The 27209-nt window shown below is 40.1% G+C and overlaps 1 protein-coding gene across 1 annotated transcript in view; it reads right to left on the bottom strand.

Annotated features, from left to right (window-relative positions):
- Window positions 1-1497: 1497 nt before the first annotated feature.
- RFX7 (regulatory factor X7) overlaps window positions 1498-27209 on the bottom strand; it is a 107113-nt gene continuing 81401 nt past the window's right edge. Inside the window, exons 5-9 of the mRNA XM_034782888.1 lie at window positions 25661-25777; window positions 22258-22342; window positions 21307-21514; window positions 10037-10332; window positions 1498-8660 (exon numbers count right to left, since the gene is read on the bottom strand). Coding sequence (XP_034638779.1) covers window positions 5349-8660; window positions 10037-10332; window positions 21307-21514; window positions 22258-22342; window positions 25661-25777 — 4018 coding nt within the window. The 3' untranslated portion in view covers window positions 1498-5348. The remainder of the gene's footprint in view (window positions 8661-10036; window positions 10333-21306; window positions 21515-22257; window positions 22343-25660; window positions 25778-27209) is intronic.

The following is a 27209-nucleotide window of genomic DNA, read 5'->3' as shown; positions in this document are numbered from 1 at the left end:
AAAACTTCCTACTAAACCAAGTTAGAGGTTAGCTTATGCCCCAAAGGTTGTACGTTTATAGCCTTTCCAAAGGTATTGTTTAATGTTTATACTGAATATTCTTATTATTCATATACATGTGAAACTCCTTTTTGAAGCCTGCTAATCTTGGCTTCAATACTATGTGGCAATGAGTTACACAGTCTGTGAAATAATGTTTCCTTTTATTAATTTTGAATTCCCTCCCTTCAAATTTATTGAAAGTTCCCTTGTTCTTGCACTATGAGAAAGGGTGAACAGGAGATTCCCCTTCTACGTTCTCTACACCATTCCTTATTTTGATTACTGTTATGGCTCTTCTTATTCATCTCCAAAGGTCCCAGTCTTTTTTGGTCTCTCCATGTTTTTCTATCACTTCTGTTTTATCTTTTCTGAGATGGAGTGACCAGACCTGGACATTATTTCAGATGAGTGCAAACCACTGATTTCTAGAATGGCACTATAATTCCCAGTATTATTCTCCATCCCATTCCTTGTACATCCTAATATTTTATTTGCATTTTTTACTGTTGCAGTACATCGAGAAGAGATCTTCAATGAGCTGTTCACAATGATGCCCTGGTCTTTTTCTATAGGCACGTCACCTTGCATTTGTTGACATTGAATTTTATCTTTCTTTGTGTTGCCCATTCACCCATTTTACTCAAGTCCCTGACATTTCTCACAATCTTAATGCAAAATGGTCTAGATTTGTACTCTTCAGATTTTACCGTCTCACTGCTTGCCTCCTTCATTACAACATTAATACTCTGAACTACACTGGGTCCCAGTATATAATCTAGTTGCACTCCACTGTTAACTTTCTGACATGATGAAAACTGATCATATATTCCTGCTCTTTGTTTTCTGGTTTAACAAGTTCCTAATACATGACAGTACTTTATCTCTAACACATTGACTACTTAGTTTCTTTAGTAACCTCTTCAGAACTTTGTCGACAGCCTTTTAAAATCTAACTGAATTGCTGTCCTTTATTCACTATTTTACTGACATGTTCTTCCTTTGCAGGAGCCATGGTAGTTAGATTTAGTTGAACGTTTCAACTTCAACCTGTTCACCAGGTTCAGATTAAGGTTTACTTGATCTTTAATTCCCTGGATCTCCTCAGTGTCTTTTAAAAATACAGCAACATTTACTGTCTTCCATTCCTCACATTCAAGAGAACTCATAGTGCAAATTAAGGTCCTGATCCTGCAAAGATTTAGGCACATGCTTAATTTTAAGCACATGAGCTAGTCTCATTGATCTCACTGGGACAATTCATGTGTTAAAAGGTAAGACTGTAAACTATAAATCTTTGCAGGATCAGGGCTTTAAGATGTGACTGGGTATTTTAGTGACCTGCTTTATACAAATCAGAAAGGTCCTTATTTTGTCAACATCAATGTACATTCCCAAATGATTGCTAAGAAAACACTCAACAAGACAGTTTAATATAAAATGTTTTTATTGTTTTTGAAAACATTTAAAAAACAATTTTGAGCACTTTCAATAAAAAAAAATAACTGAAATGCTACTGCAATATTCAACTACTGTAGTTTCAGCAGTACAACAGACAACAAAACACTGGGGGCGGGGAATCGGATTTCCTGCACTAAATGAAAATGTAGAACAGGGATATTTCTTTCCTTATGGTGCAGTAAAGAAAGCACAGTATAGTACAAGACTATTATATGAACCTCAGATGCACTGCACAAGAAATGCTTTCCTTCTTTTCAGTTCAGAAGTCAGTGCTTATTGCAATTATTTGCAAATTCTTTACTTCATGAATTCTTATCATGATAAAATGGTACAAAAATGTTTTTCAACACCAGAACAATAAAAAATAATCCAAGAAAAGAACATATTAAACAATAACTAAGCTAAATTAGTAAACATAAAAAAGTAAATTACTTGTGAATAACTATGCTTGCCTGGTTAACACGGAACCAGTTTCAATACAGCAAAAGAATAAAAAAAATAAAGTGGTTACAGGAATATACCTAGTACTGTACAAGATAAGTCAATAACACTCATGCACGTCTTGTGATCATGTATTAACATGGTGAAGCAAACTAAACTTAATTTCTTCCTGCTGTAATATTCTCACGTAAGAGAATAAGAAATAGAAATATCTCATTGAGATCAATGCACATTGCTACATAAGACAACTTCATCTGTCATTTTTATGACATTTTGCCTTTTAATAATGAAACACATTAAAAAGTTTTTATCTGTGGGCCGTATTGGTTGCATTTATCCTAAGGAACGTGCCTGCCACAGGTTCAACAGAAATTTAGTGCAATATATGAACCCCAGAAAGTTTGCTGGACTAACCAACCAAATTTAAAGTGTTTGCTGCAATACTGTACATGGGGTACAAATTCACTAGTCTTTATACTTTAGCAAAATATGCTATCAAAATAATTTCATTATTTTCTCATGTTAGTAGGAAGCCAGTAATGTAAACAAGGGGTCAGAACTGACTCAAATTATTATTTTTGGAGTATCTGACACAGACAGGCTTCCATTAGTTAGAATCACAGAGTTTTCCTTTGGGTATTGCATACTTTGGTGTGCAGTAGTGCTCTGTCTCAATGTACAGTAAAGAAGTAACTAGCACTAAGAACAGGGATCTAACAGATTATTAATTTTAACAGCAAACACACAAACACCAATAAACTAATACATACCAATGTACAAAGCTGTGAGCTAGCCTAGCACCATTTATTGAAATGAAAATATTTTACCCCTATGCCTGGTAATTTAATGAATCCTTATTGAATTAAACACACATTTGCCTTAAATCCACTGATTAAATAGTATTCCTATTTGCCTGCTAATTAAGTGAAAGGAAAACTTTCTGCTAGGCCCCCATGTAGCGTTTGATTTAAAAATGGTTTTAAACACATATTTTAAAAACCTTCGGTGATGGCTGCATAATTTAGAAAAAGTCAGTTCTTAAAACACAAGAATTTGGAGGTGACTAGTTGTATTGAGCTATTGTGCAGTGCTAGCAGCACAGAGGCAAGGGAAGAATGCCATGCACATACATAGAACACCATAATACCAGTGCAGATGCTCCCCCATGTATATGCCGTCCCTTGTCATCCCCCCATGTTAGGCCTGCTGGAAGTGCAGGGTTAACATATGCACAGTGGTGCTGGCACTTGATACAGGATCAAATCTGCAAAGCGCTGAGCATCTCAAAAGACATCAGTTCAAGATCCACCTTGGGCAACTTCTTTCAAAAAGGGAAATGGCTCTAATGTGTATTTATTGGTAGAAATCAACAGAACTTTGAAATAATCAAACCCAAAGCTTACCATATAATAATACCTCCCCCACAAGCTGGAAAAAATTTGCAAGTCTCTCTTAAGAAAACAAAAGGAGTCTGTCTTAGGAGGGGCATGAACTCTCTCTACGGTCTGCTGCCCGTGGAATCAGGTGCTGCAGCATAGCACCACTGTTTGTCCTTCATCAGAAGAGCTCACGTGCTGGGGGCTGCCTTAGTTCAGTGCTTTTATCCCAGGGACCAGGAGAAGCAATGATGTACTAGCATCTGGAGTGCTAGTGCAGCAGCACCATGAAAATGAATGCTGTCAAATCAAATACTGAAGATTTCAGATCATTAGCAGAAATGCCACAAATTACGAAAATACATTTCAAGAACCAAGAAATTACCAAAATACATTTCAAGAGCTGAAAATCTGGTCCTCTCTTCCTTGTTTGCCAAATCTAGATGGCAGCATTCTGCCTCTCTCCAACACAAGTTGACGACCTCACAAACCTCTAATGTGACACTCTGCTTTAAGTTCTACTGATGTCATCAGTCCATAGGAGAAATAGTAAACCCCTTACAAAGCTTCAGGAACAATACTACAAAGTGATTTGTCTGCCTGGCATCTCAGTGAGACTCCACATGGGAGTCAGTTTGCCTGTGCAGATCCCCTTTGTAGCATTAGGGCCTCGGCTGGTTAAGTACCTTTCTGTGTTCATCACTAGAGATTTTTACAATACTTGAATTCTTCTTTTACTTTTAATGACAAGGGTTAAAGTTTTCTAAAGCACCTAAATGACTTAGGAGTCTAAATCTTATTGACTGTCAATGAGATTTAGGATTCTTAGTACCCAAGACAGTTTTGAAAATGGGACATAAGCACTTTTGAAAATTTTACCCGAGGACTTCATGTGTCTTGCTGCATGTTTGTAAAGTGCCTGGTAACATTATGGCTCTATAGAAGTTATTTTTAATAGTTATCAGCCAACATCAGAACATTTTTATCATCTTCTTTTTTTTCCAGGAGGCACAGAAAGGGGCAGCCTACTGAAAAATAAAGAGGAAAAACACCTTCCTCTACCCCCCATTAGGTTAGAACAGATAGGTTTAATAACAAATCTTAAACACAGTAATACTTTAATAAGCTCATGCAGCCATTCTACTGAAAAAAGAAAACAAATGTCATGTCACCTTCTCTAATTCTGATAAATAATAAAACAGTAACTATCATTTTCTAATATACATATGTCTACTTTTATTAAGCCTCAGTGCTCAGAATCTTTTATCATGCATTTTTACCTCATATTAAAACCCAACATTTAAAGTGAAAACTAAAATAACATTAAGGTGAGGTCATGGATATCTATGGCTAAAAACACTAAATATATATATTTAAAATAAAATTTTAGTGCATTTTTCTCTTTCCTTGATCATTCCCATTATTTTCTCCTATCTTAGCCCTTCATCATAGATGTAAATGGTGCCACAGACATTTCTCATGGTTCACCACAGTACTGCAGCTCTGGGTAATGCTCAATGACAACACCACTTGTATGCCCTTCATCAAGCTGTAGCCCCTCCCTCTCATCAGCCGCCTACTTGTCTACAAGTCCCACACATTTCTGACTTGAATAACACAGGCCAATATCAAACATCTCCTCAGAAGTAGCAGGCAATACAAAGTACTGAATCTCTAGTAACAAGTAAGTTGGATTTAAAACCCTCCAAACACCTCTACTGAAGTTGTGAATGCTGGTTTTCAATCACTTTGTATATATATTTTTGCTACAATAAGAAATGCTATTAAGTGGGAACCCTATAAAATTTAAATTCTAATACTGGCTCTTCAATAGCCTTCAGAAATTTATTTAAAATTGAAAAGACTGCCTATTCCCAGCTGAAGAATAAGCAACTTGTACAGCAAACTCTTTTTTTAAAAATGCCACAATTCTTAGCAAGTGTTTCTGCTGCAGGAGGCACTTCCATTAAGACAAATACAATACGTCTGTCTTTCAGATACAGTGTGCTACATACATATTATTAAACAAATTTAACCCAACATTTCAACAGCAGGATGATCCTTACTCTCCATCCACTCAAAACCTGATGTAGTCATTGAGTTAATGGATTCATTGCAGATTTGTTGAAACAAGGGGTCATTCTTTAATTCCTCCAGTGTAGCATCGTCGTCTTGTCCCTGCTGACGACCTGGATCAAACAGTAGATTTGTATCTAAAGTATTCAGATCATTAATGCTGCCTGAGAGGTCGGAAGACAACCTGATGTCGCTGGAAAAGACAGATGCAACGTTATTGAGATCTGACACCACCTGATTCACCAGCTGCTGGTTGGTTTGCAGATTGTCCTCCCCTAAAAAGTCTTTTACAGTGCTGCTGAAATCTAATTGCTGTTCTCCAATTTCTGATTGTGCTTGGTTATCTCCAGAAGAAAAACTGATCTGATCGGTGCTGCTGTTTTTTGTGAGGTAACTTGGTGTTTGGAATTCATAAACTGAAGTGCTGGAATTGATCATATTTTGCGGGTTGGCACTAGGAAAAGTGGTGGATGTTTCTAAAATCTGAGTGAGATTCATCCTCGCTGTGTAATTTGAAGGCATGTTGTTCATTCCCAAACCTCTCACTGCATCATCGCCATCAGAATCAAGTTTGCTTAACAACACATTTGTTATTTTTTTAGTGTTTGTTTGTTTCTGAAGAGAGGGGAAGGCTGTCTGCATCATGACAGTCAAAGGGACTGACTGACTCCTTTGAGCTATATTATTGGCACTAGTGTCAGCATGAATATTTGTGAACACATTGTGAACTTCAGGTGTCACTGGACTTCCGAAAGGGGTCAAGTTAGAGCGTGGTATATTAGAAACTGGATAGACAGTGCTTCCACTAAGATTACGTTGGCGATGGACAGCAGGGCTTACACTCCGGCATCTGAAACTGTTATTGAGAGAGGAACTTGTTCCTTTGTTGTCAAGAGGAGCAGGAACAGCAAAGCCTTCCTGCTTGTTGGTGCTATTTACAGAGGATCCCTGATGTGATACAGGTGACACAGGAGTCACACGACCAAAGTGAGTATCGTGGTGCCGGGACTGAGACTGATATGACTGGCCAGGAACTGCAAAAGCATGAGGTTTCCTGAAACGGTCTTCCACTAGCTCCTGATAGCTTGGAAGAATGCCATGATTTGAAACTGATGAATTAGTGACTCCACTGTACCCGTTATTCATCCACTCAAGTTTGGTTTTATCAGGGTGAGTAGCCATAGGTCGCTGCATTGGTTTCACAGGGCTACTCGAGACAATGCTGGCATCATGATATGCCATACTGGAGCTTATTGGAGTAAATGCAAAAGGATTTCTGCATTCCACAGGACTAGGAGGGACACTGCTGCTGCAGTTTGAATGTGGTGTGCCAATGGGTGTATGCCGGCTACTTCCCAGAGCACTGTCTACAGGAGTAGTCTGAGCCAGTCGTGAGCACGGGCTCTCTCGTGACACACTCTGAGATCCAGCAATCATTTCTGACGTGGGTGTTGGGGTCGGAGTCGGGGTAGGTGTGGGAGTCGGGGTAGGTGTGGGAGTGTGAATTGGAGTGCCATTGTTGTGGATTGAATGGTAGAAGTGCGTATTGCTTGGATGAGATGACATTGGAGCTCCTTGAGCTGCTGTCTGATTCTGCAGTGCCATTCCCAGACAACTACCATAAGGATGAGAACTGTTCATTGACATTTGCTCCTCCATGAGCACCAGTTCCTCCACAATGCTGTCCTGTGTAAGGTCATCATCAAATGAAAAGAAGTTTTCGTTGGACTGAGGGACTGTATGTTCGAATTCTTTTAGCTCAGACTGCAGAGGTAACGGTAATTGATTTGAGGACTGTGCTTGTATTTGACCCAAAGCTGATTCTTGGATCTGGCTCTGTAACTGCTGGCTGTATGTATCCTGTTGTATTCCTTCACAGTGCACTGGCTCCCATACAGATTCCTGTAAATCATTAGAGTCAGACTGTCCTGCAATAGTCATAACACTGATATCTTGCTGCTGTTCAGAGTTCACAGATGTAAAGTCAGAGGTTTTAGTGATATGCTGCCATGGATTTGGATTAAAGCTGCCATCAGATTTTGAATCATTTTCTAAGATAAACAAATTTCCTTCCAATTTTACTTTTATATCTGGAGATGAGGCTGTGAGCTGCTGTCCCAAAGTGGAATCACTGGTATTTATAACATTGGAATTCAATGGACAGTTTGTCACTAAGTGTGTTGAAGCTGTAGAATTTACTTTTATAGTGACCTTGCTAGGAACTTGAGCAAGTGCTGTAGTACTGTCATTTCTAGTTAATGATACAACCTTCTGAACCTTCTTAACACTGCTTCCTTTTTGACCTTCCATGCTACCTGCTGAAAGCTGCCCCACAAGTGGTTTCTTTACAGGTGGTACCTGGGACTCCTGAAGCGTAGAAGGTAGTCGCTTCCTTGGACTTTTAGTGCATGTTTTATCTTTAATAGTAGAATCACCACTAGGAGGTGAACTGATGCTGGGGTTGGAGAAGTTTTGAGTGGCAACTGAGAGAGTAAGAGTGCTTTGATTATTGCCTGCTGAAGAAACTGGTATGATTTCTTTAGGTCGGGCTTTATATTTGGTCCTTGCTCCTTCAGCTCTCTGATCACAGCCCTTAACTGTTTTCACTTCACTGATGCTCTCAGTTGAAGCTTTCAAGGTTGTACCCTCAAAATGATTCCTCTGAGCAGCAGGCAGGCCTGGTGCTCCTTTTATAGCTTTAGACACATCAGAATTCTCTTGGCACTGTATTGGGTTCTCATCCAGTAATGCTTCTGGTTCCATTTTGATCTCAACTGCAGGTGTAGCTACAACACTGCTTGTCTTGGATCCTGGAGACTGAAGTGAAACAACAGACCCATTTTTAATCTGAGGAACAGTCCTCGATTCTTCCATTGCTCCTGTACTACTGTTCAATGAAGTAGTGTGTTTGACGGGTACACTACTGCTGCTAGGGGCAAGAGATATTGCTGTCATTTTTACCACGTTTAAGGAGTTTACATGTGGAGCTGGCACAACTGTCTTGATTGGGCTACTGGTGAAAAGCACCGTAGTAGGCGAGCGGATGGTGAGAGCACTGGTGTTTGCTGGCTTAGGTAAGATCTGTGGGTAACGATGCCGGGCGGAACGGTCACCAACTGGACTGGCTGGAACATTCTGAGGAGTCTTTGGTGACTGTTTGACTGACTGCATGTGCTGAGTGACCACCTGAACATTGAGCGGAAGAACCTTGCCATCAGAGGAGCCCATGGGACTTGGAGATGTCACCAGCTGTCTGGTCCTCGGTACCTGTATGTGGAGAAAAAGGACACACAATTTAAAACAAAAGTATGCATGCCCTACATAATCTAATGGATAAAGTTCGATTAATAGGGAGTCAGAGTGCCACATCCTCAGGATTAAAAGGATGCTGCACTGTTATTTATATATAAAACTGCAAACAGGCACCCATCCTACACTCTAGTTGCTCTTCCAGAATACTAACACTCACATCACCACCATCATGGACAATCCCAAAGAGATATAATCTCCTTGCAGACTGTCACAGTAAATACTCAAAACATACAGTAAAGCTGCTCTTCCACCTCAATGGCCAACTGCCCCACAACTTACACATCAGATCACGAGAGCAGATATAATGACAAAGCAACAAGGCCTCACTATCCCTAGCCCACCTCTTCCCCAAATTCCTGGGGAAAGAATGAAAGACAATACAGTTGAGTACTAAGGCCAGCAAAAAATCAGAACAGAACAAACAATCCTGGTTGCCTAACCCAAAGGGGCCCTGGTCCATGACAAGGGCTCCTAGGCACTATGGTAATACAAATAATAATCCAGATAACTCAAATCTGCACTAGAGAGACTAGAGGCTTGATTCTTGTAAAATTGAGGCCCTATTTTAAGTGCACTTTTGCAGAACGAAGGGGCATTCATTGACATGTCCAGGTCCCTTCCAGCCCTATTTGTCTATGATTCAGATGCAGGGCCTTGGAGTGTTGATTGAAGATAGACAAAGAGGGGAAGAGATCTTCAAACATTAATTTTTAAACTTCCACCAGTGAATAAAACACAAATCAAACATTATTCAGGCAGAAACTTAGCTATCAAAATATACAATAAAGACAAAAGTCAGCTTTTGTTCAGCCAAAACAAACAAGTCTGTACAGCACAAATATTCTAATAAAGGTTAAACTGATGCCAGTACAAAGCCCTCTGGACTAATGAAGCCACATTTACATACCATATGAAGGGCTTAAGCAATGCATAGGGCCTTGTACAATCTTCAGAACTCACGTAAATTTTGCCCTAAAGGTATAATGATTCCCATTTAAAACCCAAATTATTCCTGGTTTAAGTGCCACTGTCAATGACTCACACCAATGATGAACGTGGCCCATTTTGTATAGGTGTCATTCTACTACATCCACATCCATCAGACAAAATTATTACATTTATGGCTTTGTCACTTATTTGGAATAACAGAAAAAGTCCGTGGAACAGGAAAAGAAGGGTCACTGCATCTATCTCTCAACGTTCGTATAGCAGCAGGAAGCCATTAGTCTATGATAACTTTCTATTTGCTTAAATATTTCCAGAATAAATATAAAATAGAGAAAAACAGTTTTATAAGGTTGTCTGGGTTGAAAACTGTTGGAGCACATTACCGGTATGGGGCTGGGTACAGCTGCCACTACGATACCGATAGGTTGAGGAGACAAGATTGCAGGACTTCCATTAGAAATACTTGTTACTCCATTGGCTGTAGCTCCTTCTGTTTTCTTTGCTGGAGACTCTCCTGGCAAAGGAGACTGCAGTTTCTGTTCCTGTTGCTTCTTCTGGATCTTACGCTGTAGCTGCTGCTTGGCATCAACTGGTGATGGAAGAGTTTTCACTTGAGGCTGAAAAGAATTACTTTCAGCCGTGGGTATAAAAGCAGAGGGTTGAGGGATCCCTTTTATTCCTGAAAGCGAAAAGAACAAAAGTGACTTATGCCATGTATGTTGTGTGATATTTCTAAACCTATACACATGGCAACATGTGCGCATGCGTGCGCACAAACACACACAATGAAAACATTGATGAGGGGTTTTGTACTTGGAATAGTTATTTACTGATTACATTTATTTCTAATACTGATGATAAAACCCCTTGGTGCTGGGCAAGCTGGATATGCTTATGTTGTTGCTCAAGTATTTTGCATCAGCATTGTTTCTGGAAATCCCAATTTGCAGTATCCAAGTTAACACAATACTGACAGTGTGTCCTTCACATAATTGTCAGTAGATGGCAGTGAATATACTTTTTAAGCATCTTCAATCTATTTTTTGTCGTTAATGTTTATAGCACTTTTAAAAATTACACATTCCAAAACACAAGGTTGTGCCATGGACAAGAAGTGCTGAACAGATTGTACAGCATTTAAATCCCCTTGGACAGTCTGGGGAGAGTCCAGCAGTATACAGTGTCGAATACCAGTGTGGAAGTGATATTAGCATGTAATAGGTAATGCTAGAAGTGCTTAATAATGCTACTAGTGCATGGAAGGGTGGGAGACACAACACGGAGATGGTGAAAAACTGAAAAGACAATTGAATGCAGAAGGGGAGATGGAGATACAGAAGACTGAGAAAAGATCTCTCTGGAAACAATGTCCCTGAAAGTCAGAGACAAACAGCAAAGCCTCCAGGCAACTGTTTTTACCTGTGTAGTCAGGACTAATCCACATTTTTTCCTGTAACCAAGTCATGTTACAACCTTGATCTTCAGAAAGTTTAGTAACAGTTCCAGGACTAGCATGTTCTTAAAATGATGCCTGTGTAAATGGGTTCTAACACTGTTTCCTTTCCACATCACAGGTGTTTAAAAGCTGCACATGAGACAACTCTTAATTATGGTTCTCTAGATACATCATTTTAGGCCAAATGGCCTGCAACATACATCATGTGCTCAGAAAGTGCCTCCTAGACATCTCACTTGGGAGCAGCAGTCACTAGGTTTGAATAACACTAGGAATGCTGCAGCATGTTACAGCCTTCACCTCTCAATTCCTTTTTCACTTAAGAACTGAATTGTCCACATCTTGAATGACTTGGGCTGAATGTTGAAGGGGAAGAACAACTATGGGAATGCCCGCAATTGTGCCCTCTCTCCAATCTGCACTATAGACAAACTGTTCTCTGCAAAAAAAAAGCAAAGGTAGTTTGGTTCCGAAGAGGGAGGAGGAAGAGGTTTGGTGCCCAGACCATGGACAGTGAGGTGTGCGAGAACTATCAGCTTCTAAGGACAGCAGAGAGGGAGAGAGCTTCTGGAGTATCCTCATGAGCCCTCACGAGTGCTTGCAAGAATGATCCACTCACTCCCTTGGATTACCATCTCATCTAGAAGGGATGGAAAGAAGTTTCCTTGGCTGAAGTACAGAGTGAAGGGTGATTTATGATTTTCTTGTGGTGGCACTGTTGGCAGAGCTGCTGAAGCTAAGAACACATATCTGAGGGGCAGTATGAAGGGGGTGGAGATTTGCACTGCCATGTACCAGCCCTGGAGATGGACAAGGAAAAGATAAGGGCCATCAGGAGTAGGAAACTCTAATTATGAGCTAGGAACTCTAATTATGAACCCCAGATGCCAGTGACTGAAAAAGGGGATGAGCCAGAATTTTGCAGGGGAGGGGAGATTAATCTGTGATTTTTTCCATTTTATTTATTTATTTAAACAAATGATCATTGTGGTCAACCACCCTTTTTACATTCCGAAGGCTCTTTTTGTAGCCAAGAGGGCTGCCTGGGTAGCATGCACAAGTTTACACTGATACTTAATAGAACTATTGAGAACTTCTCAGGCCAGATGTTTTTTGAGACACAAACACACAGTGAGAACAAGTTTTGATGCACAAGAAATCATAATTTTTCCCTTATAGCTCAAGAACTGCGTTTTGTACTTCAGCAATTTACTTCAAACCTTCCATACCAAACAAGTATTCTCTGATCACCTGTTAATAATAACAGGAAGTTTAAGACTAAAGGGAGTCTCTGAAAATGATGAAGGAACATGAAGAAATTTTTTTTACACAAATAATTACACGTTATTAAGCACTGGAACTCACGGCTACAAGGTATCTTTGAGACAAAAAACTCAGTAAGATTCATAAAGGGACTGGACATTTATATGGATAACAAGAATATCCAGAGCTATAATAGTTAGTGCTATTATAAATTTTGGAAGAGATAGTAAACCTCATGCTTCATGGCTTAAGCCAGTCTCGATCTATTAAGGAGTAGGAAGTTTCTTGCACCTTCGTGTAAACCACTGGGCTTTGGCCACTTTTGGAGATAGGATACCGGACTAAATGTATCAAGGGACTGTTTCAGTATGGCAATTCCTATGTTCCTACATGTAAATTGTCTTTTAACCTTAACAATGGAGTATTTATTGTAGCTCCTTAATCATAAATGAAAAGCTAAATAAGATAACATACTTGGGAGAGTTGCACAATGTCACAAACTTGCACCAGCAGAAGCCCATCCACCTCGCCTCCACAAGCTCTATTTTTAGTATGGTTGATGCTGACACCTGCTGACCTACTTATGTTACCTGAACCAGAGCAAACATTTCAGGACAGTTTGCACCTCACATGCATCAAGATTGGCCCTGAGAACATCAGTTGTTGAAAGAAAATTAAATAAGAGCTGAGATAAAGTCACCTAACAGAAAATTCACACTAAATCGATTTATATGCATTTCTGAAGTGTTGTCACTGTGCTACTACAGCCCTGCTCCAACAAAGTATGTAAGCACATGCCTAAATTTAAGCATATGAATAGTCCCCTTGATTTTAATGTCATTGATCATATGCTTCAAGTTCTGCATGCTCTCAAGTCAGAGTGGATTTGATTTAAATCAAATTTATTTAAATCATGATTTAAATCACTAGTCAGGAAGACTCAATTTAATCATGGATTTCTACATAAAAGTGCATTTTTGTTGGTTGTTATAACCTTAATACACACATTCTTCACAACTCAGAGATAGATGTAGGTTTCATTTTAGTAGGTACACACTATACATTTTTAAAGTGATTTATTTTGAAAACTTTTCAGATTAGTTTTACAGCTATATCAGAAAATGAATGATTGTTTGGTTATTTCATTTACCAAAGATAACTGAAGCAGATATTTATGAAGTCACTGGGAGGTGAACTATCTCCAATCAACAGGTTAATCATTAATACACCTCTACCCCGATACAACGCTGTCCTCGGGAGCCAAAAAATCTTACTGTGTTATAGGTGAAACCGCGTCATATCAAATTTGGTTTGATCCGCCGGAGTGCGCAGCCCCGTCCCTCCCGCCCCACCGGAGCGCTGCTTTATGGTGTTATATCCGAATTCGTGTTATATCGGGTCGCGTTATATCGGGGTAGAGGTGTATTTGGAGGATTTTCTTGCCATGCTGTGTTAGGAGGAGAACATCACCAGACAGACATTTAAATTGTTTTATTTAACTAAAACAACAACGTTATGTATTCTGGATTTTTTTCTTCAACAGCAAACATAGAATATTTTAACAAAAAAAGTTAAATGAAATGTTAAAAAAAAAATTAAATCGACTATGTCAGCCAGGTCAATGTGAGAAACTTAAAATATTGGCTTCTGCAGCTAACTCGGTCGTCTTCACCTTCATTTTCCTGTTTGTTCATAATCTGGAAAAGAAAAATAAGCTTTCCTGCTTTTTCAGGTCCCAAACGATTTCTCAATTTGGAATGAATTAGTCCCAAGGAAGAAAATATTCTTTGTACACCAGCAGAAGAAGCTACTGCTGTTAAAAGTGAGATTATCACTTCAACAGTCTCTGAATCCAAGTGCTTAAGTGACTTCCACCACCAGTTCAATGGTGTGACTTTCTTTAAAACATCAGCAAACATGTATTTCTTGAATGGATCACACTTAGCTCTGAAGTTTATTATAGTTGGCATTATGGAGGGATGATGGCTGCATGTCCATGTCATAGCTAACTCCTCTTCTTCAGCAGTTAAGGTTTGACCCTGGTACCTGGTAGTATTGAGAATATTTGCAAGAAAATGAGCTGGAGATAGTGCTTGTCCCATTCGTTTTTTTAATGCTTGTCATTTAACTCTTATTGCATATTTCTCTTTTTAACACCTCACTCAGTTCCTTCCAAATTTCAACAGCGTCAGCAATAAAACAGCTATTTCCCTGCATTTTGTTCAAGGCTACAGAAACAGTCTTCAGGGTACTCAGCATGTGTTCAACATTTCTCTTAAGCCCAATGCTGAGAACTTTGGCTGTGACAGTGCTGTCTATTTTTTCACAATTTTGTTCACAAACTGTCATCAGATTAGGCCAGTTTTTGATCTAGTGCTCAAAACAGTCCACTACTGAGTTCCATATCATGTCTTGTGGGAGAATTCGTTGGTTTCTCCCACTTTTTCCAGAGCAGCTGCTGCAAAGTGGTTGTTAGGGAAGTATTTTGCAATTTCAACAACATTAGTTTTTATTTCTGGAACACTGAAGTCTTTGGCTAGGAGGTGCATTAAATGAGCACTGCAACCGTATATTATTAGCTTGGGACTCTCTTCTAAATAATTTCTTCTCATTGGATACGTTTGCAGCATTGTCTGTGACCAAGCTGCGTACTAGACATTAGAATTTTTTTTCAGTTTGTTATAGCTTTTACTGCCACTTCTTGTAAGCATTCTGCTGCATGTGCATTTCCTGATGTATCAATTGTTTCTGTAAGGAAGACATTCCCTTCTTCTGTTGTCACACAAGCGAATACAACAGGATCATTGTAGACATTGCTCCACCCATCAAGACTCAAATTAACAATTTCACCCTCTAGACTTTTTGCACACTGCTCAATTTCTCTTTCATACTCTTTATCCAACAATTTGCCTGCAACATCTGCTCTGCTGAGTGGACTGTATCCTGGTCTTAATGACTGAGCTATGTTAATGAAGTGTGGGTTCTCAATCATACGGAAAGGAGAGTTTGTTGCATAAACAAACCAGGCAATTTTTTTCATCAATTACCTCTTTTTGTAATCTGCTGGTTCTTATCACAAACTTATCTATGGTTGTTTCTGGATGATGGAGATTTTTTTCCCTTTTTGCTACAGGTGATATACTGTGGTTATGTGACATACATGATGTGACTGAAACACTATCATTGGCAGATAACTCTGAAACTATAGAAAATGATGGTGATCTCGAAGGTGGATAGTCTTCAGAATCCTGTATGTTGAGGATGGAGTCTCCTAAACAAAATAAGTCAATGCAGTTATTTAATTATTATTACCATACTGCTCATTTAGTATTACTCACTGAATTCAATGACACTCAATAATACTTTAAAGGTGAAATTGTAAAAGGAAGATATGCCTATTTCAGCTATTCATTTTTATCACAACTGCATCTAAAATGATAGTACCACAGAGTAACAACTATATTTTTTGCTCAAACATGAGAATTCAAGAATAGTCCAGAAGGAAGACAGGCAGTCCTTAAGAAAGAAGTATGAAATAAAAAAGTTTGCCAACCTGAAGATCCTGCATGTTCAGACATGTTCCTTTCATCATCTTCAATGCAGCTTCCTCCTGAGAAGGAACACTTCTCATGATGTTGTTTCATTTGGGCAACCAGGCCTTGCATTTCTTTGTTGCACTGTTTGCATTTTTCACGCATGCCTGTCTTACCCACAGGTAGAGGAACTTCATTAAAATATTCCCAAACTGGGTCTCTTTTACGGCCTGCTGCCATTATAGGTTTTCCCTTCTGGTGAGAGAATGGTATGGTAGATCTCAAATCAATGAAGGCTACACTCAGAAAGACCTCAAGACTTCTGGAATATGCTGTTCAACCAGTTTCACTTTTGTTTCTACTGCCTGTCCCTCCCTTCTCACATTTATCTCCAGACTTCTTTTCCTTGTCCAGATCTAGTCCGTCACCAACAATCTTCTATTCATTGAACTTTTTGAAACTTTGCAGTTTTAGAGAGAGGTAAGGGATTGACTCTGTGTACACAAATTTGCAGAGGGACAATAGGGTTGAGGCCTGTTATTTCTCATCTCTATATATTATTTATTTAAAAAACATTTTTGCTGTTAACAAGCATGTTATCTCTGGAGACACAAATCCACAGTTTGAGAACTTCAAAACTAAGCATCTCTGATGGTATCTTCTAGGCTGAGCACTGAGTCCCATTGGGTAGATAGAAAAATTAACCTAAATAATCTATACAGAAGACCCTGGAACCCCATAAGATTGGGTCCCTAATCCATGAACTATTGATCTCATTTACAAAACTTTTCTTAAACATTACATGAATATATTGTCTCATACTATTACCGGGGGCAGGGATAGCTCAGTGGTTTGCACACTGGTCTGCTCAACCCAGGGTTGAGAGTTCAATCCTTGAGGGGGCCATTTAGAGATCTGGGGTAAAAATCTGTCTGGGATTGGTCCTGCTTTGAGCAGGGGGTTAGACTAGATGACCTCCTGAGGTCCCGTCCAACATAATCTATGATTCTATATAGCTGAGTCCATTAGGAGAGTTCTCTGTCTGTCTCTATGGGGGTGGGGTCTCTATATGTTCGGGGGGGAGGGATAGCTCAGTGGTTTGAGCATTGGCCTGCTAAACCCAGGGTTGTGAGTTCCATCCTTAAGTGGGGCACTTAAGGATCTGGGGCAAAATCAGTACTTGGTCCGGCTAGTGAAGGCAGGGGGCTGGACTTGATGACCTTTCGGGGTCCCTTCCAGCTCTATGAGATAGGTATATCTCCATATATTATTATAATTAGAATTTATAATCCCTATTCCACAATGAGATATCTTTGAGCTATAATGTATCTTAATTAAAACTATCTTTAGATAGTTTTTTTCCTCAAAATCCAATTTAAATAAAAAAAAATCAGATTCTTTTGATTTTTTAAAAAAAAGCATTGATTTTTATCCACACTGTCTCAAATGCTTTGAGAGCCCATCTGGGGCCAGTCTGGAAGGGATAGTCATTTCACCATCCAAGTGCTGATACGCAGCAGGGTGCACTTTCAATCAAACTGATTTAAAGCACTGATTTTAATCCTAATTTAAATCAGCAACCTTTACTGGTTGTAATCTTGTTTTGCATTTGTACCTTTTAGTTATTTTCCTAAAGAAAGGTTGATTTCCCTTGGTTGGTATAACCATTAAAACATTGATTTGCAACCAAATATAGCCTTTACACTATATTTGCACATACACATTTATTTAAGAAATCATATGCCTCAACATACATTTATTCAGACTCTTTTTACTTTTTTTTGGTTAGAAAATGGTGAATAAAGTATTTCTTGTTTACTAGATAACTTTATATTCAGAATTGGTTTCAAACTGCATTTGGATTGAAGCTGGAATTCAATTAAAAATGTACAAAACCAGCATTTTAAAATGGTTTTTATTAGTTAAATTATATTACCTTAAGCCCTGGATACATAAGAAAAAAAATTAAGTTTATCAAAACATGTTTTGCATTTAAAACTAACTGATTTATTAAACAAAGGAAATATTAACTGTATAGTTAGTGAATTGACGGGTTGTTTCTGGTCACCATGAGTCAGATTTTCAAAAGTATTTAGGTGCCTAAAGATACAGATGGGTGTCTATAGTCTAAATACCTTTGAAAATCTAGCCCCATTTCCTTAAAGTTTTTAGAATTAGTAGATCTCATCCTGGTTTTTATTCATAATCTGAAAGAGGAACACAACTGGTTTCTCAAATTTGAATGAACTAGACCAAATGAAGAAAATATTCTCTGTGCACCTACTACTTAAATGAAATAAAAAGTAATTAAGTCAAAAGCTTTTTTGCACAACAGAAACTGAAAATACTTACATTTGGAAAAACGTAAGTAACGTGCTCCACTGTAAGACTGAAAATAACATAGATACTTAATGCAATGCATGACATTGTGATCTATTTATAAAGCTTACGTTGACCTTCTGTATACAATTAAAAAAAGCAACACCCTTTAATTCATTTGAGGAAGGTTCACTGATGCTGCTTTTTATTTATTTAAATTATTTTAATATATAATAGTAAATTTAGGCCTTAACACAGATTATCATGATTTCAAATGCAACTTTTAACATTTTACATTTTAAAGGAAAAATGTATTTAGTTTAAATTGAAAAATCCTTTTAAAAAATCTGTAATCGATTTGATATGCATTCTCCCTATATGTTGCTTTCAAAGAGCCATCAGTATTCTGGCAATTGTCCTGTACAGAAAGGGAACAGATGTTCTTTAATTCTACATACAAACTCTGCAAACATCTGTGAAATGGATGCCAACTTGAATGGGTACGATGAACTAGAGTCCTGATTGTAAAATGCCTCAGGTGACAGGGATTTACCCCCTCTCTCCATGAGATTGTGAATTCATAACCAGTTTCTGGAGACTGGGGAAATGGATTTGAGAGAGTCCACCCTGAATTCTTTTAGTAACAATTAATGTAGCCAAACATTCCTTACTTCATCTCCTTTCTCTACTGTTCAGATGCTTGTGACATCTGTATCCTTATGTTCATCCTTTTTACAAGGCTATGATAAATTTTGTACAAAGTATGCCTGTGAGGTATCATTTGAAAACTCACAATCTGCTGAACATTATTGTCCTGGTAAAATATTTTCCTACACTGCATGTAAAGTTAATACTGTATAATACATGTTCCAAGTCTAGGGAAACAGCTTCAAACCAGTTCTCCAGAGACAAAAGGCTAGCCAGGTGTCAGCATAATCAAATGGACTATAACCTGGTTAAGCAGCCATTCTGTGGCAAGTAGAAGGCTGTGAGTGAAAAATTTACACGTTGGCAAAGAAACAGCTGCAAGTTCCCGTCCCACAGACTCTCTGTCACCTGAACCCCAGCAGAAGATAATTCTCTTCATTGAGAATTGTTACAAAAAAAGGGGAGCAAACTCCTCAGATTATCTCTACTCCCTTTCTCTCTGCCCACAATATCCACAATGCTTGAAAGACAAGCCAAGGAGCATTGGATTGGGGGAGGGTTCCTGGCTGAAATGCATCCAGCCAGTAAAAGTACAAAATCATGTGGTGAGAGAGACATTTTACTTTGAATTAACTTTAGCTATTAGTTGCGTTTTACCTCTTATTTTCTTGTAACCAAATTCTGACTTATGCCTCATTACTTGTAAACACTTAAAATCTATCTTTCTGTAGTTAATTAATTTGTTTTATTGTTTTATCTAAGCCAGTGTGTTTGGATTGAAGTATTTGGGGAATAAGGTTGCCAAGTGCCCAGTTTTCCACTGGAAAGTCCAGTTAGAAAGGGGGCCTGGCAGTGTCTGGTCAGATGTACTGATTGGACACAGTTATTGCGGGCGGGTGCGGGGAGGGGCGGGAGGGATGCACAGGTTATCAACCCATGCTAGCCACTGCTCAGCTGGGGCCACCTCCTACCTGCATCTCGTGGGCAGGCAGGCAGGCCCGGTATTAGGCTGCAGCTCCAGAACAGAGGGAGTCCAGCTCAGGGGGGCAGGGATGGAGGTGAAGAGGATCCAGCTACAAAGAAGGGGGAGGGTGAAGAGCAGTGAGCGATGGGGGGCGGGGCCTCAAGGGAAGAGGCAGAGCAAGGGTGGGGCCTTGGGGGAAGAGATGAAGCAGGTGGCGGAGCTGGGGGGGTCCGGTTGTCAGCAATTAGAAAGTTGGCAACCCTATTGGGAAACTATCTTTGAGATTTGTGCCTATCATTTTCTATTAATAAAATGATGGACTTTCTATGAGCTTGCATTGTTAAGGAGGGTACTGGGCAATACAAGATGCATATTTCTGGGGACAAGTCTGGGACTGGGAATTTGCTGGTGTTGCTCTGTAAGATAATTCAGGAGTGGCTGGCTACAGCACTCAAAGTATATGAGCAATTTACATGCTGGAGGCTGCGTGTGGGCAAACCAGGAGTGGTTGCTCTCACAGTGAAGCAGTGTAAAAGGCACCCCAGGTTGAAGAACTGAGGGGACACATCTGTCCATCACTCCAGATTGTACCATGTGTAATGTCACAATTAACATTAATGTAGCCAAATATTCCTCCCTTCACCTCCTTTCTCTACTGTTCAGATGCTGGATTCCGGAGTAGTAGTTCTTTTGGAGCAACAATCAGGGTTCCACAGTCCCCACGGAATAATCCCAGTGAATGTAAACCATAGTTTATGTAAAGGCTTCTCTTTCTTCCCAGGTAGTAAACTGCTCCAACCAGATGTGACAATATTTTACTCGACATCCCCCACTCCCTTTCCTTACAACTAACAAACATAAAAATCCCAACTGCAGTAAAAATAGTCATATTAACTTTCCCTTCTTATAGCACTGGTGAAAAGAGCCAGTTTAACAGTCTGGGAAACTAAAGTCACAGAATAGGCACAATACAGGCAATGGCAATGCAAGCTTCCCCTTTCCAGCCCTCCAAGTCCACTCCAGGGCTTTGCAACTTCAAACCCTAGGCCTCCATGCTCAGCCAGCCAAAACGGGAACCAACCAAGTCAGCAATTTAGACGGATTCAGTCAAAGCACTTTAATATTTGTTTAAATCCATCCCTATTCAGGACACGTATAAGGTATGGGAGCTTTATGGAACCAGGGTGTTAGTGATGTGGATGCTTATTCATCAGGGACTGGACTCACACTACTAACTCATTTCACCTAATGGTCATCAGACTAACATATCTTTCAGCCACTCCTCAACTGGGCTACATTCCAACAGATGGCAAATTCTGTATCCAACTGCTATTCCTTCTGGATCACCCAGTCTCCTAAGTTTTTCGTATTTACATTTAAAAAGTCATCATTACACAAAATGCATTAATTTTCTTCTGAAGTAAGAGATCACCCATCCCAGAGGTTCAGAAATAAGAGTTAACCCATTACCTGCTGGTGCCCCTGCCATTACTGTTAAAGCTGCCATTGATTTGGTGCCGATGTAGTGACTTTTGACAAGGAAACGAGCTAAATCCAAGACTGAATCAAATGGCTGGCTTAGGACTTTCTGGGCCCATTCGCACACAAGTCGACAGGCGGCCGACACAACTTCCTCATCAGCACTTTGTAGCTGCCCTGATGGATCTGACCCATCCAACTAATGCAAAGAAAAAGCAAAGCTTAGTTATTAAAAAGCAATGACAACCCTAGAGCAAATGATACAGAAATGGAACTCATTTACTTAATTAAAAAAAAATCTATACATTCTACATCTATATCAGTATTATCCAAGATGAAACATATCAATATTTTCCTACTGCTTGTGCACAAGCAGGGACATTATGTTACGTTACTATTGCAGTTCTGGAAGAATATTGCATGAGTAATTCCAGTACTTTCACTACCCACAATCCAAAGCTCCTTGCATGAAAAGCCAAACTAAAATTAGCAAAGCATTTTTAGTGTTTCGCTACTTTTCTTCTGAGCCTACCAATTTAGCATGCCACCTGTTATCTGGAAGATGTTTGCGTCACTGTGACTCTTGCTCCCTTTCTAACAGTGATCTTTTGGGTTTTTTATAGTGAAGGCAAAAATACACAGAGAATTATGAATTTAACAAATAATAATTTGTAGGTGGTGACATTGTGAAGAGCTGCTAAATTAGATCATCATTTTTATTAATAGCATTCCAATTGTTACTTAAGTTTAAAGCAAATCCAACTAGGCTTGTTTTGGGATATGAGAGTTTTGTAAAAAAAATATCCTATATATATTTTAAAAAACTGCACAGCTCTTTAGCTGCATACTTCTTATGAAATGTTTTTTGTTTCAATAATGTTAAATATTAAAAGAAAATATGGTAAAAGTTAGTTTGCACAAATATATATGTAGATACTGTACCCCATCTCCAGTTTTATGGAAGCCAAGGTTGGGCAGTGTTGGCATATGCACAAAAGCTTTCTTCCTCAGTCCACTGTAGCAATATGTGATCATAAATTAAGGTCTAAATATTCTCTGCTCCTTGGTTTGTAACAAAATGGCACATGTTTTCAAACACTCTTCTGCTTTCCCAATATGGACTTTATAAGCAAAAGCAAAATGCAGGCCCCACACTTATTGGCATTACATTAAAAAATCCTTTACATTAAGCCAGGAATCAAAGCAGTGTAAATTATGGACCCCAGTCCTGCACTGTCATCTGCATGGGTAGAGTCCTGTACCCCCATGGAGTCCAAATGAAGTCAGTGGGGTTCCATGTAAGCACAGCAGTCTGCCTAAATGCTGTAATTTGCAGGCCCTCGGTATGTTTCATGGATTTAAAGGCCAAAGGGGATCATTAGATCATGTAGTTTGACCTCCTGCATCACACAGCCAAAGAATTTCAACCAGTGACCCCTGTATTGAACCCAAGTACCTGTGTCTGGGTACCCAGTAAGGCATCCAATCTGAATTTGAAGACCTCAAGAGATGGAGAATTCACCACTTCCCTGGATAGGTGGTCCCAGTGGTTAATCACCCTCCTTGTTAAAAATCTGTGTCTTATTTCTAATTTGAATTTGCCTGGTTTTAACTTCCAGCCATTGGTTCTCTTTATGCCACTCTCTGGTAGATTAACAACTCTTTACAAGATAAGGCCATATTTTAATCATCCTGAGTTGATAAGAGAATGATTTGTCTTATTCATAATTTTCCGATTTCCTATTACATGAAGCACCGATTCTCTAAACTAGAGGGCATATATAGCTAACTGCTACCAACTAAGCATGGAAGTCTCTCCTTTAACAGATTCACAGATTCCAAGGCCAGAAGGGTCCACTGTGATAATCTAGTCCAGTGTTTTTCAAAGTTCGGGTCACGACCCAGTACTGGGTTGTGGCATGTAAGGCATTGGCTCGCCTTGCTCAGCAACCAGGGGATCCTAGTGGCTCTGGTCAGCAGTGCCAACTGGGATGTTAAAAGTCCTGTCAACGGTGCTGCCCAGCTAAGGCAGGCTAGTGCCTACCTGTTCCAACACCGCGCTGTGCCCCAGAAGCAGCCAGCAACAGGTCCAGCTTCTAGGCAGGGAGACCACAGTGGAGCTGCTTGCGCACCGCTGCCTAGGAGCTGGACCCGTTGCTGGCTACTTCTGGGGCGCAGCCTGGTCCGCGGTACCAGGACAGGCGGGAAGCCTGCCTCTGCACCATGGCTGCGCCACTGACCGGCAGCTGCCAGAGGTAAGTCTGCACCCCAACCCCGCGACCCAATCCCCTGCCTCAGCCCTGAGCCCCCCCACCCGAAACCCCTTCCTGCACCCCAAACCCTTCATCCCCAACCCCACCCTAGAGCCTGCACCCCCAAGCCCAGAGCCCAGACCCCCTCCCATACCCCAACCCCCTACCCCAGCCCAGAGCACCCTCCCACACCCTGAACCCCTCATTCCTAGCCCCACCCCACAGTCCTCACTCCCCCACCCCAGCCCTGAGACCCTCCCACACCCCAAACTCCTCATCCCCAGCTCTGTTGGGTTGCGGGAATCAACAATTTTCTTCAACAGGGTCCCCAGAAAAAAAGTTTGAAAACCACTGATCTAGTCTGACCTGCTGTATAGCACAGGGCCTCAACCTTTCGCAAAATAATTGCTGGAGCAGATCTTGTAGATTTTAAAATTGTCAGCAATGGAGAATCCACCATGACCCTTGGTAAATTGTTCCAATGGTTAATTACTCTCACCATTAAAAATGTAAATGCGTGTTCCATGAGTGTTTGGGGGCTGGATAGAATTGTCCTACAGGCAGAGCTGGTCCTTGGGCATGCCTTTCATAGATAGACAATATGCCAGTACCATCCAGTGTTTCAAGTCGTACAGACCTTAAGAGGACAAGAGTCAATCTGTGGTGACAGAAAACTGGAGATCACCAGTGAGGAATGTGAAATGTCATACCCTCCAGAGATCGATCTCCCATGTGCCTCAACATTTATGAAGCCTTCTCATGATCTCATTTCTAAAGACATGGGCATGCAAATTATAGTTACTATCTGTTGCCTCATGGAGTCTGAATGCTCAATCTTAGATGTGGAAGAATGATTGGCTGACTTTGCTAGCTGGATGTATCAGAGCCACCCCCTCTTTATTTGAGGTGATCAGCACACCTTTCATCATATGTAAAGATACATAATACACAGACTGGTCCTCAGCTTTAGGAAGACAAAATTCTTCCTGACAGATACAAGTTCTCACTGCCTTCATGTCTCTGCTTACTGAGTGGACTTGTTCAGAGGTAATGTGCACGATTAAATAACTTGATGTAGTTTTCAACCAGTTTTTCCAGGAACACCTTACCTTGTTAGAGATGGAATAGAGGTGTTTCAGTTACACAATCTATACATGCTGCTCCCTTACTTATGTCAGACAAACTCGGAACACCAACACATGTCCTCATGGCCTTTAGTTTAATACTGCAATTCCCTCCTGGCAGGGCTTGTTCATTGCTTGCTCATGATGATAATGCAGCACAATGTTTCCTCACTGGCTTGAGCAAACTTCTTCATATTATGCTTGACCTGAATTCTTCATACTGCCTGTTAAGTGATGGGGTGACATAAGGTTGGGCCTATTGGCTTTTTTAATGCCTTTATCTGTGCATAGCCCTGTGTATAGTAGAGATACCTATTTGTGCTCTGACATCATCCTTTCAGGTATCCCAAGTTACATCTGAGGTCACCAGTTAATTGTGTTATTGCTTTCGTGGATTCTTGCATGCGGATCTCCTTCCTCACTGACATCCAGTTCATTCCTCTCCTCTTTCAAACAGCAATTAACCTTCCTCTGCCCCTCAAAAAAAAGTGCTTTATAGCCTAAGCATTTCTGTGGGATGAGGGGTGGCAATTTTAAACAACAATTTAATATGGCTTAAGAGGCATCAATGGCTTCATCTTAATTTCACACATTACAGGACAAGGAAGTTAAGATCATAATTCTCCTTACTTGTGTTACTACGGCATAAAAGGTATTGCATGGATCTAATGCAAGTTGTTTTATCTAAGACCCATCTTTTTATTTTTCAAGTTAAATAACTATAGGAACAACTGAACATTTAGAATCAGTTGAACTCAAACAGATACAAAATTTCTGAAGACTTGCCTTACATCTTAACAACAAAAGATTAACAAATTTCCAAGTATTCTACAAAGCACTTTGGGGAAATTGTTTTCATTTCTTGATTTAATTTTACTTCTAAATTTAGCTGGTAGTTGAGCTACAACAACAGATGCTCTTCAAGCAAGCGCAGAAGAGATTACTGAAAAGTATTCTAGCAAAGGATATTTTGATTTGCCTCTTGTGCCCAGACGGCGGGCCTTCATATTTGGAAAGACATTTTTCATGATCTTTCCAAAGTCAGCAGCACTTAAAGGATGGTAGCCAAGATTGTCACAATAGCTCCTGAAAGAGAGGGAAAGAAAATGTGAATGAAACTGGTATTAATGCAAAAGGCCGTCCTACACATTAGACTTCCATCAAAGGCTTCAAAACAAAAAACAAAAAACCCTCAGACCCATCCATATTTAGAACCACATTTAACATTAATGAATCAATCCACAATGAACTGAATACATTAAAAATGCATAAACAGAGCTATTAATACAGTCGTTTCTGCCTTGTACTCTTTCAGGTTCAAAGGCAAGTCATGAGGAGATTTAATACAGAGCGACATTATCTGGAGAATGGTTAGGATATGCTATACAATTTGGTTATTATTTCATCATGTTTCATTACATATATTTCAGACATGGCTTGGATAAAAGAAGAAATCTGACTGGCCAATACATGAGTTAAAATTGCTTGGGTGTAACAAGGTGTGAGGCCATGTATGAATAATTGAAAAACAGAGGGTGAGAGATTTTGCCTATATGTCAAGAGAGTGGAAGACCCTGCATGTGAAAACTCCAAAAAAGTTAGAACTTAATTTAATAAATTCATCTGGGATATTAGCACTAATGGGGAATAGCTAATGAGCCACAGAGCCTGTAGGAGTTTGTCTTCACACAAAGGCCTGGTCTACACTACGAGTTTAGGTCGAATTTAGCAGTGTTAAATCGAATTAAGCCTGGACACGTCCACATTACGAAGCCCTTTTTTCCGACTTAAAGGGCCCTTTAAATTGGTTTCTTTACACCACCTCCGATGACGGGATTAGCGCTGAAATCGGCCTTTGCGGGTCGGATTTGGGGTAGTGTGGACGGAATTCGACGTTATTGGCCTCCTGGAGCTATCCCACAGTGCTTTGATGTGACCGCTCTGGACAGCACTCTCAACTCAGATGCACTGACCAGGTAGACAGGAAAAGCCCCGCGAACTTTTGAATTTCATTTCCTGTTTGCCCAGCGTGGAAAGCACAGGTGACCACGCAGAGCTCATCAGCACAGGTAACCATGATGGAGTCCCAAGGTCGCAAAAGAGCTCCAGCATGGACTGAATGGGAGGTACGGGATCTGCTCGCCATATGGGGAGATGAATCAGTGTTAGCTGAACTCCGTAGCAGTAAATGAAATGGCAAAATATTAGAAAAAGTCTCAAAGGCCGTGAAGGACAGAGGCCATAACAGGGACGCACAGCAGTGCCATGTGAAAATTAAGGAGCTAAGGCAAGCTTACCGCAAAGTCAGAGAGGCAAACGGAAGGTCCAGGGCAGAGCTGCAGACATGCCGCTTCTACGCGGAGCTGCATGCCATGCTAGGGGGTGCAGCCACCACTACCCCAACCATGTGCTTTGACTCCATCAATGGAGAATCACGCAACAGGGAAGCGGGTTCGGGGTACAAGGAAGATGATGAAGACGACAATGAAGATAGCTCACAGCAAGGAAGCAGAGAAAC

Source organism: Trachemys scripta, chromosome 10 (assembly GCF_013100865.1).
Source record: "Trachemys scripta elegans isolate TJP31775 chromosome 10, CAS_Tse_1.0, whole genome shotgun sequence".
In the NCBI taxonomy this organism is placed as follows: domain Eukaryota; kingdom Metazoa; phylum Chordata; order Testudines; family Emydidae; genus Trachemys; species Trachemys scripta.
This window is presented reverse-complemented; position numbering and strand designations above follow the sequence as displayed.